This window comes from Camelina sativa, chromosome 7, assembly GCF_030686135.1.
Source record: "Camelina sativa cultivar CO46 ecotype springtype chromosome 7, ASM3068613v1".
In the NCBI taxonomy this organism is placed as follows: Eukaryota; Viridiplantae; Streptophyta; class Magnoliopsida; order Brassicales; family Brassicaceae; genus Camelina; species Camelina sativa.
The window spans coordinates 3,178,449-3,193,676 of NC_141886.1; the positions used below are offsets into that span (position 1 = coordinate 3,178,449).

The 15,228-nt window shown below is 33.8% G+C and overlaps 3 protein-coding genes, 1 long non-coding RNA gene and 1 other non-coding gene across 8 annotated transcripts; 3 read left to right on the plus strand and 2 right to left on the minus strand.

The window, feature by feature from the left end:
• Positions 1-1,653: 1,653 nt before the first annotated feature.
• Positions 1,654-3,493, minus strand: LOC104700137 (exopolygalacturonase-like). Its single transcript, XM_010415605.3, has 2 exons — positions 2,713-3,493; positions 1,654-2,354 (listed from the first exon to the last, which is right to left on the minus strand). The coding sequence occupies exons 1-2, from the start codon at positions 3,432-3,434 to the stop codon at positions 1,865-1,867; spliced, it is 1,212 nt and encodes a 403-aa protein (XP_010413907.2). The 5' UTR covers positions 3,435-3,493; the 3' UTR covers positions 1,654-1,864.
• Positions 3,494-4,813: 1,320 nt separating this feature from the next.
• Positions 4,814-7,226, minus strand: LOC104700139 (uncharacterized). 4 transcript variants are annotated; one of them, XR_015560727.1, is made up of 8 exons: positions 6,920-7,226; positions 6,773-6,827; positions 6,632-6,682; positions 6,357-6,473; positions 6,171-6,269; positions 5,843-5,960; positions 5,677-5,767; positions 4,814-5,194 (listed from the first exon to the last, which is right to left on the minus strand). It is a non-coding gene; the product is annotated as an uncharacterized LOC104700139 (long non-coding RNA). The 4 variants fall into 4 exon arrangements; XR_753518.3 differs by having other exon boundaries at positions 6,632-6,687; XR_015560728.1 differs by lacking the exon at positions 6,632-6,682.
• Positions 7,227-9,421: 2,195 nt separating this feature from the next.
• Positions 9,422-13,276, plus strand: LOC104700143 (3-ketoacyl-CoA thiolase 2, peroxisomal). Its single transcript, XM_010415612.3, has 14 exons — positions 9,422-9,741; positions 10,290-10,366; positions 10,465-10,549; positions 10,638-10,764; positions 10,854-10,952; positions 11,039-11,106; positions 11,196-11,303; positions 11,395-11,472; positions 11,590-11,722; positions 11,815-11,911; positions 12,066-12,189; positions 12,291-12,399; positions 12,717-12,800; positions 12,891-13,276. The coding sequence occupies exons 1-14, from the start codon at positions 9,652-9,654 to the stop codon at positions 12,998-13,000; spliced, it is 1,389 nt and encodes a 462-aa protein (XP_010413914.1). The 5' UTR covers positions 9,422-9,651; the 3' UTR covers positions 13,001-13,276.
• Positions 13,277-13,374: 98 nt separating this feature from the next.
• On the plus strand, positions 13,375-13,459 carry TRNAM-CAU (transfer RNA methionine (anticodon CAU)). Its single transcript is given in 2 exon segments — positions 13,375-13,412; positions 13,424-13,459. It is a non-coding gene; the product is annotated as a tRNA-Met (tRNA).
• A 469-nt stretch (positions 13,460-13,928) lies between these two features.
• On the plus strand, positions 13,929-14,475 carry LOC104700141 (protein RALF-like 18). Its single transcript, XM_010415609.3, has one exon. The coding sequence runs from the start codon at positions 14,019-14,021 to the stop codon at positions 14,328-14,330; it is 312 nt and encodes a 103-aa protein (XP_010413911.1). The 5' UTR covers positions 13,929-14,018; the 3' UTR covers positions 14,331-14,475.
• Positions 14,476-15,228: the final 753 nt, after the last annotated feature.

A 15,228-nucleotide genomic window follows, 5' to 3' on the forward strand; every position in this document is an offset into this window, starting at 1 on the left:
TATAATTAAAACAAAGCTGTTTGGATTCGCTGTGTTTTTTGCTGAATAATTGACGAACAGATATGGCAATTATTTACTATGGTGACGTTTGTGGTGAATGGTAAGTTGTCTAAAACAGTTTTGTTTAGAATCCCTGATTTGTTGGAGTTTATATGACTAATGAATATTAAGATTGGTATTTGCAAATAATCTGTTTGAATTTAATTTTACTCACAGGTTTGCGAGAACTTACATGTTTGGACATGCATATACAATATCTAAGATCCGAATAAGCTTATGTCCAAACACTTTGGTTCAGCGTGTTTCTACTCAAAAAGATTACCTTTGTACTCTCGAATATTTTTTTCCTTGTTCTTTGCTTTTTTATGTAGTAGGGGCATTGTATGTCATACATGGTTTTTTGTTTTTATTTTATCCCTAAGTGTGCTTCCCAATTAATAGTATAAATACTTGGGTTCACCCCTAAGTGAATCTCTTCATTCACCCCTTTCTAAAATAAGGAAATAAAATCTGTATACATTATTATAAAATTTAAAACTTAAAACATTCTTTTATAAACCCAAACCGATATATAATTTAATTCTAATTATAAAATTTGAACCCTAACCATTTTATTTATAAACTCAAACAGACATATAATTTCATTCTAATTGTAAAATCTAAACCCTAACCATCTCATTTGTAAATTCAATCCGACATATAGTTTCGTATTAATTGTAAAATCTAAACTTTAACCATCTCATTTGTAAACCCAAACCGACATATAATTTCGTTCTAATTGTAAAATCTAAACCCTAACCACCTCATTTGTAAACGCAAACCGACATATTATTTTGTTCTAATTGTAAAATCTAAACCCTAACCACCTCATTTTTAAACCCAAACTGACATATAGTTTCGTTTTAATTGTAAAATCTAAACCCTAATTCTCATTTATAAACCCAAACCGATATATAAACTCGTTTAATTGTAAAATCTAAACCAAACCAATATTTAATTTTCCTTAAATAAAGTATATAGAATTTGTTTCCTTCATTTGTTTTGATTTTTAATTTAATTTTGATTTATTTTTTAAATGAAATATTAGATAGAACATTCTGATTGGTTGAGAGGAGATGAGGTGAATACAAAGGTTCACCCCTAGGGGTGAACCTAAGTATTTTTCCATAATTAACTATATACCTTTATTATCAAGAAATTTCATTTGCTTATCAATTTAGTAATCTATCTTACTATTTTAAAATTCCATATCCAATAATATATAGATTTAAAACTTGTGATTAAAAAATGAAAACAGAAATTAATTTTGTTTAGATATTTTAGGAAAATATTTATTTCCATACCCGATTATTGCTTATTTCAATTTTTTTTTAAAAAATGTTTTAATTACAATGGTATGAGATGTAAATATATCTTAACTCCAAGCCTTCTTAACCAAAACTACTGCAAAAATGTTAATATAGATGGAGATTCCAAAATTTAATATCTGTTGATTTATAAGAGTTTAATAATATCTCGTGAAATCCACCATAATAAAATAAAAATAATAAAAATAATTTTTTTTATAAATAATTGGTGAATTTACAAGATGTGTTTTTCTTAAAACGGAAAGTACATATTACGAATAAGTAGGGATGAATTAAAAGGTCGGTCGAGATCTAAATTAGGACCAAGTCTTTTTTATCTTTTCCACAAAGGATGCGTTTATATACCGTAGCAAACCATTCACATCCCAAAATTTATTTGGATGTTTAATTAGGTTTTTAGTAGCTTCCAGTATTGCATCGAAACAAAACCTAATAGTCCTGGAAAAAAAAATGAAAAAAAAATCTGAAAATCCAATAACCAATGTTCGAATAAATGATCAAATCTGGCAATTTCCCGGCACAATCTTGCCACGAATGGAACCACCAACGTTTTGACACAAAGCCGTGACTATACCGTCGGGTCCAACGTACTTCAAGTTGATGTCTGAGAGCTCAACGTCTTGACAAGGAAACGTTTTACTACATTGCATCTTCAAAGCCTCTTTGCTCGTCGAAGTTCCCCAAATTTTGTTGTACTTCACATCTTTGATCTGAACATGAGACGCATACTTTCCAGAACTGTCGCATTGTCCGTTTGGACAATACTGCTGATCAATGATGATAGGGTTTCCAACATTGATCATTAGGATATTCTCGTACAAGAAATTCGAAACCGAGATCTCCGAGATCGACTTAGCCCATGTTTTGATGCGTAAACCGTCGGTTGTGCCGATGAAAACCGAGTCTCTGACGGTTAAGCCCTGCACGTTTTTCTCATCTTTGTATCTCCCGAGGCTCCCCACACTAATCCCGTGCCCTGGTCCGCACCTGTTTATATTATGAGGCTTAGATTGATTAAGCTAAGGTTGCATATGGCTTCACTTTAATTTATTTATTTTTTTTTTGCAAAAGAAATATATATACTATTCTCAATTTTTACAAATTACTGTAAAATAAATAAGGGGGCCAGCTCATTCAAAGTTGTTAGACTAACAAAGTAACAAATAACAAAAGTTCAAGGAAAAAAATGGTTCACTAAATAAATAGGGACAAAAATAAACTAGTTTTAAAATAAAAATCTTTAAAAAAAAAATCAAAATCAAAATCTTCATCTATGTTTTTTTCGTTAATTTCAATGTAAAAATGTTTCAGCTAGTTGAGATTCATGAGTTAGAGTTTCAGTTACCTGACATGAGAGATATCCAAATTGGTGGTTCCGTCAAGGATTGCGATGCAATCGTCACCGGTTCCAATAGTGACGTTGTGGATATGCATATTGCTAGATCTCCCGATCTTGATTCCGTCCGTGTTAGGGCTATCTCCGGGAGCAGTGATGGTAACGCCTGAAATGTTGAAATCATTGACACCGTATATGTTGAAATGTCCCATTTTGCTGTTGATAGATCTTAGGCCGTCGATCCTGGAGGATCTAACGAAGGCAAACCCAATGTTCATAGCTAGTGAACGACAATTACTGTTTTTGTTACAATCATTGAGTGGCCAAGAATAAGACCCTTGGCCGTCAAGTAACCCGCCGCCAGTGACGGTGAGGCTATCGACGTACTCGAAAAGTATCCATTCATCCTGGTTGATGAGGCTAGGATTCCGAGGAGCTAATAAAGTTCCTTTGACCATAAAAGTAATAGAGTTTTTGCAAGGACCAGCGAACGTTACTTGACGGAGATAGAATACTCCGGGAGGAATATAGACCGTTGATCTTCCGCTACTCCACTGGCAAGCGTCGTTCCACGCCTTTGTAAACGCCATACCATTGTCTCTTTTGCCGTCGCTGTAAGCACCGTAGTTTCTGACGTCAAATACTTTTTCTTGACTGGGATATTGCGTCATAGAAGCGGCGAGGACGAAGAAGAGAGGCAACGCACAAAGAATCAGAAACCTAGACGCCATTTCTCTCTTCTTTGGCTTTTTTTGTGGGATGAAGGGAAGAGAAAGCGATTAGGCTTCTTATTTATACATAGGGTTACAAAGATATGAATATATGTATTTATTTATTCAACAAAAATGGGAAACACAATCTTTTCTCTAATTAATCCACATGGAAAGTACTTTATTAAAAAGAATATGCAAGGATCCTATTAAGATGGAATAAGATTATTTTTCATTATTTTAGTTGAATAAGTAGAGAAATAAATGTAGGATTCTTTTTTTCATCTACTACTTAATTTTCATTTCGGCTTGAATCAATGATGAATATTACTTCTATAATTTATATTATGACATTTTGCCACATTACATCATAGTCTACAATTACACGTGGTATTTTAATGATTTATTTAATTATGTGTTGGATTTTACATATAAAAGAAATATATACTTTATATGTGTATGTATTATCAAAAATTCAATATGACAGAATAAGATAAGAGAGTATTTATAGTGTGTGTCCCAATAAAAAGAAGATGGGATTATATCTTTTTATCTAATCTAAATTGAGTTGGGACAAAAAAAATATATGCATAGAACTAAAAATGTCAATTTCCTGAGTTAATCTATTTTCTTTACTAAAAAAATAGATACGATTTGAGGAATGTAACTAGGATCGCATCCGTGCTACAGCGCGCGAGAATATTTACAGATATCTATATAGTTCATAACAAATTGAAATATATTATATTTTAGTACAGTCAATTATGGTGAATCATATATTTTTAATAAATTTGTATAAAGTAGGGGAAGAAAAAAAAATAAGCAAGCAAATGATAATATATTGAGTTTTAACACAATAAAAGATATAAAAAACATAAGAAGTATTAACTTTGGCTTGTTCGTTTGGTTGAAAAAAGCGGCTGCGACTGCATTTACGTTTTTGACCACTGAATCAAAATAACGTTGAAAAATATTGAATGCAGATCGCAGTGTCATAATGCAGGTATCTGCGACAACCAAACGAACACACGTATTTGTGGTTGGCACAGCCGCAAGTACTTACGTCGACGAAATATCGTAAATTTGGATTAAAAAGAATAAAAATAACGAGTAAATGATATTAATGTATAAAAAGTAAATACATGTAAATATTGTGCAAGTAATTAAGTTTAAGATACTCTTGTGTATTAGAAAAAGATGATTTTTAAAAAAATTTCACGTAGATTAAGAAAACAATTAATGTTAAGTCATAAATGTATTTTTGTTTATAATAACATACTTAATCAATTTTTTTTTTATCAAAATTTTAAATTCTCAATTAATAAATCTTGAAATCTACCATTTAAGAGCATTAATTAATAAAAAATACAAAAAAATCAATTTTTGTGATACAAAATAAATTTCTAAAACATTATCTATTCTAATAGTATGTTTTTAAAATGATCAATATAAATACATGAAATATATATTTTTGGTTAATATAAGTATGTATATACGTAATGGACTAAATATATTAAATCTAAGTAAACTATGTGGGCTTGGTACAGTATTACCAAAATTTATATAAACGAAAGGTACACATATCTGTCTCATCACCTTCACTTATTCTCTACTTATTATATGCTTCTCTTCTACTGTAGTGTTGTACTGAAACTTTCTCAAATCTTCTCCATGTTTATTCCTTCTCCATATTTTGGATATTTTGCAGTTCAATAGTGATGCATCTTTGTGGAATGGAACCACCGAACCCAAAATGTGAAGTCACATTAATACAACTATACCTGCATAAGAGAATCCAAAATATACTACTTTATTCTCACATGAAGATTTTAAATTTCTTAGCTAATCTACCACCACCAATTTTATAATCTTCACAGACAAAAACCAAAGATCATAAAGATCAGATTGCTCTACAAATTATTTAAGCAGATACACTTATACCTTTTATTGAGCACTATGAAATAACATACAAAAATTGCAGTAGAGCAAGCATTGTGACCATATCTGAAACTAAGCTGTCACACCCAACAAACATGTTTACATACAAACATGAACCATTAAACACAAAATTAGAATCATCCCGTGGCTTATCACATGAGCATTAACCATTTTTCTGGCTTTATATATTTAATAACGTGCTTGCCATGGCAATAGATTATAGATGGCAGCCCTTTTCTAACGATGCAACATACATGCACGATTAACATCAATTTTTATACAACAAACTAATTTGAGACGTCAAAAAGTCAAAAGAAGAACTCACGGTTGCAAGTCGTCGTCTCTCGTTGATATATCTGCATTTCTTAAGTTCTTATCACTTTAGAAGCATACTAAAGTATCAAATAAACTATGTTCTGCAACAAAACAAAGGAAGTGTGTTATGGCCAAGAGCTTATACATATTTTATTAGTCAACGAAATTGAACTTACTTGATCGTAGAGATAACCAATGTAGATTCTTTATGTTGAAGATGAGAGACTTTATCTCTACTTCTCTCCTGAGAAGATGTTCGACTTATGATTGTTGAAGCTGGCTCTCGAAAAGAACCTTTAAAGCAACAATTTGATTTATCAGGGTTATATTTTTGTATATGTGTGAGATTGGTAAATAAAAACAGTGAAGGATCTTAAAGAGATTTTCTAGAAGTAAGTTCAAATAATCAACAAAAATATAAAATTCTAGAGATTAGTGATACTGACCCGCGAGAAAAATATAAAATTCTACAAAAGAGACTAATTGAATCAAAGGCATACTGACCCGCGAGAAAGACGTGCCCCTTCCAAGAGGCTTTCCAATGAATCACTTAAAGGTCATCTCTTTTGTGCGTATGCAGAACCATCTGAAACCTCTTGAATCCTAATTTACAAAGTAAAAAAAAAAAAAACAATTTTCAGATCATATGACACTAAATCATTTGAGATAAATCTGCTTTGAATTATAAACCTTGTTAAGCTTCTCCAATTTAATTTTCCACCATGAGCATCATCGCCAACAACACACCATAGTCATCGTGGTGGAGCTCTCCAACAGAAACTTATGAACCTTAATCACTCTAAAACACTATAAGCAAAGACATTCATGAGTTAAACTAAGAATTTCAAACTCAAAAACCAGAAACAATTTTACATATCAAAGGAGACCTACACAAAAATTTACCATCAGATCTATAAAATTGATAACAAAAGCATTAATAACTTAACGACAGATGCTGAATTTACCAACACGAAATCGAATTATAAGAAATCAAGGTTATTCTCGTCGTTCTCACTCTATCCTAAAAAAAAAAAGGAATTACTCAGAATCCAATAAGGAATCAAAGAATTAGAAAATTCAAAACGATAAGAATCACAAAGCAATACCTGAGCTACAAATGCCGTAATATCTTACCATCCACCGGAATCAAACACAGCTCCACTAAGGAAACAAAAAAAAAAACCCAGAATCATATCGATAGCTATGAATCAAAGAAAAAAAAAAAAAAACCTAGCATATGTAGTCAAATTTACATTTGGATGCAGATTGGTTTCATCACTCGAGTTGATCTTAATCGAATGAAAACATGATAAAAGATTCTTCACTGCCGCCTCCTCTGCTTGATCTAAGAGGAGACCTCTAGGTTATCATTGATTCGAAAGAGGCTGACATGTATATTTTATTATCGATTTATCTAGGGTTTCATGTGTTATTAAGATCCGATAACAAATACACTCGTGTTTCTTTGACCCGATGAAATAAACTTTTGAACCCGTTTAGGAAATTTAGCAAACGTGTTTTAAGATTCTATACTAAGTATCCGATTGGAAATTTCCGGGTATTTAATAATTTAAACCCGACCCAATTCCTGTTAAAGGACTATTCTACCTTTAATGACTATGTATTTTAGTGTAAGTTACAATGACATTTTCGGCTAACGAGAAGTTGTACTTTTTTTTTACTAATATAGGGATAAGATTTGGACATACAGTAATTGTAAGTTGACCAAGACAATTTAACTTTTTCTTATTAACTTTTCTAGTGTGTTTGTACAGATTCTCTTGCCAACACAAATTTTATCAGATAAAAACAAAGATAAAATTGAAAAAAAAAATTGTTAAGATATTGTTTAAAATAATTAATTAGAAATTTGATAGATGTTTAAGATAAAATAATCCCTTATCTACTTAAAAAAATGACGTCTAAATTATATGTAAGAACCAATATCTAAGTTGACAAATGGCAACTAGATGCGAAGAAGTTACGAACGCCAAGTTTTAAGTCACAACCACTAGACAAGCACAATGCATGTTAACGCTCAGTTACGCTTTTGTTTGTCGTTGTTCAAAGTAAATCTCTCCATTGTCATTTTCAGTGACCCTCCTAAGTCGTAACGAGATTGTGTTAGAGATTCTCGTCACACACATAGCAAAACTACAAATCCCAACATTACATGTTCAATAATATAGTTTGATCAAAAAATTTAGTGTAAAAAAAAAATTATCAAAAACTAATTCAACTGAGTATAGAAAGAGAGCCTTAATCTCCTCTGTTAGGTGCAGGTTGATTTTTATCATTTCGTATTCATTGCTGTGCCATTCTGCCATCATTGGCGGCACTTTCATTATATTTCCTAATTCCTACAGAAGCAAATTCTATATCCACCGTGCTTGTGTTTCTCATCTTTGATGGTTGTTAGATAAAAGGTAGCTAGAATTGTGAACAATACGTTGATACCTTTCGGTGTTAAAACAACGTGATCATGGGTGGAGAAGTTAGATGACGACGCAATGTTGGTCGTTTGATATGGCGATACGGCTATCGTTTACGGAGATTGTTGATTGGCTCTTGGGTCATCGTCAGCTGCCTTGCAAGTTGCAACCCAACCGATGAAACTAAACCCTACCCAAGGAAGTAAAAACCAATAAATTAAAGAGCAAATGTAAGCTGTACGGTTGAAGGGGTGGCTTTTGTCGATTATTATATTTTTTATTAACTTGTAAAATGAGTAATACATATCGATTGGGGTCATTGTTGTTAAAAATGCTGAGAGTGTATAATTATAACTCTTATATCATCTAGGGTTTGATTAGTTTGCTCCTAACCACCTACAAATATATACACATATGTAGACAGTCGTGGTCTGACAACAAAATATGTTTTACGTAATTTAAAAAAAAAACAAGAAAAGGAGATTGTGCTTCATATATACTTCGTTTAAACGAGCTAAACTCCTTTGTTTTTTAATTGTAAACTTAACGATCACAGTTCCACTTAAGCTTTGCGTTGGAGAAAAAGAAGAAAAATCACAAAAGAGGAAGGGATGCAACACGAGGACTTCCCGGACCAGGGATCATAGTGCAGTGGTCAAAGGCAAGTCCTTAATACACAAGGCACTATCACACCAGAGATCGAGTTCTGCTCCCTACGAATGTAGGGATTAGGTTAATAGGTCGACAAAAAAAAAAAAAAAAAAAATTAAAACGGAAAATGGCGATCGAGAATCAATATTCAATAGGGTTGTTAAATACTCAATTAAACTATAAGGCGTAAATAGAAATTATCAGAAAAAGTTGGGAGTGACCATGATAAATAGTAAGAAGGTTAAGATCCAGAAGAAGAAGAAGATTGAAATGTAAACACGGCACGCAGTTCAAAGCCCCAAGACGGGGCGGGGGCAAACGTCACGCCTAATCTTATCTTCTTCTTTCTCTCATACTCATTACCTTATCATTATCATCAATTATTTCACAATATTATTATTAACAGTCACCATACCACAATTTTTGTTATCAAAGACGACATTAATATCAAAGTTCTCTTCTAGTATAATAAGTTTAAGGTGAAGGCTAAACTTTTTTTTAAATTATTACAATATATATATATATATATATATATTTTTTTTGTCGTCAAAAATTATTACAATATAAGATAAGAACTTTTGTCACTGTCGAAAAAAAAGAAAATGATAAGAATTTGTGTACAAATAAAAATGTTGGTTCTCTACTAAAAGCAAATAAAAGAAAAAGATATATATATATATATATATATTTAATATTAATTGCTTAATTTGGTACTATTTATTAATTAATTACTTTTACACAACAGGAACGAGAAAAGCGGTGAGTGAAATCTTCTTCCTTATAAAAGGATCATGGACCGAGGAGGAGGAGTGTAGTTTTCTTGTACAACAACAACACATCCCATTTCGGATAAAACAGATCGAAGCTTTTTTTTTTTTTTTTTATCAATCGGAGAAAAAAATATGGAGAAAGCGATCGAGAGACAACGGGTTCTTCTTGAACATCTCCGTCCTTGTTCTTCTTCTTCTCACAGTTTCGAGGCTTCTCTCTCCGTAAGCTCTCTCTCTCTCTCTCTCGATTTCTCGCGATCTCTTGGTTTGTTCTTTCTCTTGTGTTTGTTATCGTCTAGGGTACTCCGGATCGTTCTTGATCTGGACTCTTTGTATTGAATTTCGGATTTTTTTGGTACTGAGTTATAATTTGATTTGATGTATACCTCTGAGCTGAAATGATTAAAGCTTCAGCTCGATTGAGATTGAATTTGTTAGACTTGGATTGGGATTGGTTGGTTTGGTTGATTGATTCTTATTCGATCGGGTTGAATTATCCAGTGTTCTGTTAAAAAGTTTGCAAATTCCAGTGATGTCTTATATATAAAAGTCAAAAGCTTTATTTCGAAAATTCACGTATCATCTTTGTAACGTGACTTTTGATCAGGCTCGTGCTATGTTTCTTCTTATTAGATTGTACTTCTTGAAATTGGTTTTGTATAGGCCATATATACATACATATATGTATGAATATTCGTTAAATTTGCAATATTGCCCTTTTTTGATAAGATGAATACTCGTATCATCTCTGTAACGTGACTTTTGATCAGGCTTCTGCTTGCTTGGCTGGGGACAGTGCTGCTTATCAGAGGACCTCTCTCTATGGAGATGATGTTGTCATTGTCGCGTATGAAGTCCTATCTCTTTTTTTTTGTTTTTTTTTTCAACAGCTTATGAAGAAGACTTCTTGTTATTAAAATGTTCACGCTTTGTGATCCATTGCAGGGCACATAGGACTCCACTATGCAAGGCCAAACGTGGCAACTTCAAGGATACGTATCCGGATGATTTGCTTGCACCTGTTTTGAGGGTCTGTCAGCTACCTTCTTCTATTTCTGTTGTTGCTTCTTATTTCTTTTCTACTTGTTAGTTATATATTTGTTGTCTTCTGGGTACAGGCATTGATAGAGAAGACAAATATAAACCCAAGTGAAGTAGGTGACATTGTGGTGGGTACTGTTTTGGCTCCTGGATCTCAGAGAGCCAGTGAATGCAGGATGTCTGCCTTCTATGCTGGTTTCCCTGGTATGCAGCTTCTTCTATGTACAACATAGTGATTGAGAAAATCTTTGTTTCTAGTTGCTTTATAATCATCCTGTTCTGGCCTTTGACAGAAACCGTGGCCGTCAGAACTGTGAATAGACAGTGCTCTTCTGGGCTTCAGGCTGTTGCTGATGTAGCCGCTGCCATTAAAGCTGGATTTTATGACATTGGTTTGTGAATAACCGTCTATGATTACGCCATTTTCCTCTCTTTTTTTTTATCATAGAGAGCTGAGCTGACGATATGTTGGATGCAGGTATCGGGGCTGGTTTGGAGTCCATGACTACCAATCCAATGGCATGGGAAGGTTCAGTCAACCCAGCGGTACTGTCTCTTAGTTCTCTCTTCTCTGGAGTCTTTGACTGGCTCTGTTAAGTTTATGGCGCCTTATATAACATATTATGCTATTGCAGGTGAAGAAGTTTGTACAAGCACAGAATTGTCTTCTTCCTATGGGTGTGACTTCAGAAAATGTAGCTCAACGCTTTGGTGTCTCTAGGCAGGAGCAAGATCAAGCTGCTGTAAGCAAACTGAACTTTTTGCAGTGTGTTATTTACTTTAATAACCTGTAACTTTGATCTCCTGATGCTAATTACCGAGTCATATTGCTAGGTTGACTCGCACAGAAAGGCAGCTGCAGCTACTGCTGCTGGTAAATTCAAGGATGAGATAATTCCTGTTAAGACCAAGGTATTTTCCAGATCCTCCATACAATAACTGTAACGTTAAAGACTTCTCCTGGAGCATTCTTCACGGAACTTCATTTATGTTCTAAAATTAGTTAATAACTTGTCTTTTATATTTCAGCTTGTTGACCCAAAGACAGGTGATGAGAAATCTATTACTGTTTCTGTTGATGATGGAATCCGAGCAAGCACAACCCTTGCTACTCTTGGAAAGCTGAAGCCAGTGTTTAAGAAGGATGGCACCACAACTGCTGGTACTTCCGGAATAAATTGTTTCATTTCTAAGAACCCAGTTTTGTTGATCAGAAATATGAATCCATTGCTTCATTTATTCTGTCTCAAACAGGAAATTCCAGCCAAGTAAGTGATGGTGCAGGAGCCGTGCTCCTGATGAAGAGAAGTGTTGCAATGCAAAAGGGACTTCCCGTTCTTGGTGTATTCAGGTAGGTGGCAAGTCCTGATGTATTTATAGTGGTAGAAGCCTCAAAAACTGAATGCTGCAGATCCTTGTGAATTTCCGTTGACATATATGCTAGAAGCTGTATTTCTAGACATTTCTGGCTTTTACTAAGTAGGACACTGTTGGACACCTTGTAGGACATTTGCGGCAGTTGGTGTTGACCCAGCAATCATGGGAATCGGTCCAGCAGTTGCCATTCCTGCTGCAGTTAAGGCGGCTGGTTTAGAACTAGATGACATCGACTTGTTTGAGATCAACGAGGTATATAGCAAACACTTCCATGATCTTCTTACTACATGTTTCTTCTAGCACAATCTGATGATAACCGTGTTGGTTTGAACTTTGAATCCTTGTGTGTTCAGGCATTTGCATCTCAGTTTGTTTATTGCCGTAACAAATTGGGACTTGACCCAGAGAAAATCAATGTCAATGGAGGCGCACTGGCCATAGGACATCCTTTGGGCGCCACAGGTATAATCTGATAAGACTGTAAAACTGTTATTCGTATTCCAGTTCACCAAACAATAGAGACGTGATTAATGAGAGACTCTCAACTCTCAACCAAACCTTAGGAAATCCACAGCAGAGAGATATATCTCATCACTAACGGCTCTATAACCAACTCACAACAGCTGTAATTTGCAGCAGTCGGCCCTAGGCTAGATAGAGTAGACCTATCGCTCAAACCTCAAAGACATGAGTTGTCTTCAAAGTTTATCAATCCCTCCACTGTGTCCATATAACTATAAAACGCTCATAAAGCCAATGCTTGTTAATTTTTTTTGCAGGAGCACGTTGTGTTGCTACTTTGTTGCACGAAATGAAACGCCGTGGAAAAGACTGCCGTTTTGGTGTAGTGTCAATGTGCATTGGTATGGTTCTTACTTGAATTATTTTTATCTTGAGTTTGGAGTCTGAATATGATTTTTGGGGATTTTGGCTGATTGGTAAAATTATGGCAGGGACGGGAATGGGTGCAGCGGCTGTGTTTGAGAGAGGAGATGGAGTTGATGAGCTTCGCAACGCAAGGAAAGTGGAAGCACAAGGCCTTTTGTCCAAGGACGCTCGCTAAAGATGACGCTGTGGCAAAACCCTCCCTATTCACTCTCCACATATTTGATCTCACCTCTCTCTTCTGGTCCTCATTTCCCTTTCTTCATCAGATATTATTATAGTTTTGAATAAAGCACACAACCAATGTTTGCCTGAGAGTCTTGTGTTCTTCTTGACCAGGTCATGTGTTTTTTAGTATTTTTTTTACGTGAAGGGGGATATAATCTTTAAATCTTTATAGTATGTATTAAGAACGTTGGTCTTCTTCTTGAATATCAGTTGTTGCTTCTAGAAATTTTAGATTTTTTGGGCTGTCAACAACTTTTTTGACTTCCGCGGATGTTTGATTATTTCAATAGGTTAAAAATAAAACGATAAATCTAAATAGCAAATGGGGTGGTGGCGCAGTTGGCTAGCGCGTAGGTCTCATAGCTACTGAGTGATCCTGAGGTCGAGAGTTCGAGCCTCTCTCACCCCATCAATTTTTCCAATATGGATTTAACAAATACAATTTTCGTTTTGATATCTTAAGAGTTAAGAGACACAATAAACAGCAGTAAGTTCTTATGTCACCATAATATAAATTTTTTCACAAATCATCAATATCATTTAATTTGTTAAATTAAATTAATCATGTTTCAGTACACCCCCTCGATTTTGTTATACATTTACTGGTATACTTAACTAATACAGTCTTCCTAGTTTTTTCTTTCTTTCTAATCATCATCAATACTATGGAAATCATTATCGAGTTTTTGACCAATTAAGTATACGCATTGACTATGGAGCGAAGCAAGTCCAATGAATCATTTATATGTTGGAGGTTCATCTTTTATAGCACTGTTTTCATTTCTTAGTTACAAGGTAATTTTGATTTTCTTTTTCGAGTAAGAATCTGGTCAAATATTCAATGAACCTACATAAAAATGAAACTATTATAAAAATGTAGATTAATCAAGTGTTTTTAATCACAAACCACTAAATCGTAAACAAATCCATTTCTACTCTCTCAATTTTACATTCTCTTCAAAATCTCTATGATGAAGTACATGAAGCTATTGATCATCGCTGTGATCATCTCGTCGGCTTTGTCTCCAGCGTTGGTGGTCGGATCTCGCCCGGTGAAATGTGATAATTGCGTTGACGGTGGAAAAGAGAGGATCATGAAGATCATGAGATCAGGTTTGGATATGATGAGCCATAGGATTCTTCGAGCGTGGAGATATATAAACTACGATGCACTGAAGCACAACAGACCAGCTAGACCAAATGGTAAACCTGATCAACCTGATAACAAATACAAGCGAGGTTGCACTGCCGCTACAGGATGTTACCGCTTTACGGATTAATCATAAAACCCCTCTCTCACTCTTTATTTTTCATTCTCAATTCTCATTGTTTTTTTGTTTCTTTAGTTTCAGTTTGATGTGTTTTATTTATGTTTAATTTAGTATTTTCAATCACATTCACAATTTCCATAATTGTTTCACAATATATGTCATGAGACTCACATCTCCTAGAGAGTTAGAATAAACATCATTAAGTCAAGTATTTTTACGGTCACAATCGAACAAAATTGTTCAAATATCTTATGGGTGTGTAATTTGATCATCTCTCTCGCCTCATATACACCCCTATATATGGTACTATTCTCTTTGGTGTGCATAACAAAGTGGCCCCTGTAGAATTAACGTTAGGACTCTTTAAAAAAAAAATGATTTAGCCTAGTCGTGTCAATAATGCATATGAAAAATTACTTCAAAAGTTCGAGCTGTATATATGGTGGATGTACATGCTAAAATTCAGGTATATTAGTCAACCAAAAACAATAAATTTGTATAAATAGGAGTGGACATGGGATGCATGTATAGATTATCATTTAATTATGACTAGACATTTCAAACTTTCCCACAACTTTGAAAATATCGACTTTAACTCCTTGAATTACTTGAGAAATCCAAATATACAAAATTTTGTACAAATTTTAAAAAATTGTTGTCTAAACCCATATTGTAATGAGTGTGATATATTGACCTTTTTAAAATGATTAGTTTTAATCTTTTGACATATATTCGAGATAATACTACTACATCCCAATTATTCAAAGGTCAAAGTTCAAACTTAGCTTATCCAATACTAAATTCAAATATTATACGTTGAAAGGTTGAAACTATCAAAATACCATTACACCAACACGAGTTGATTATAATAAATTAATAATTTCCAAATTTTTTATTTAGGTCCTTC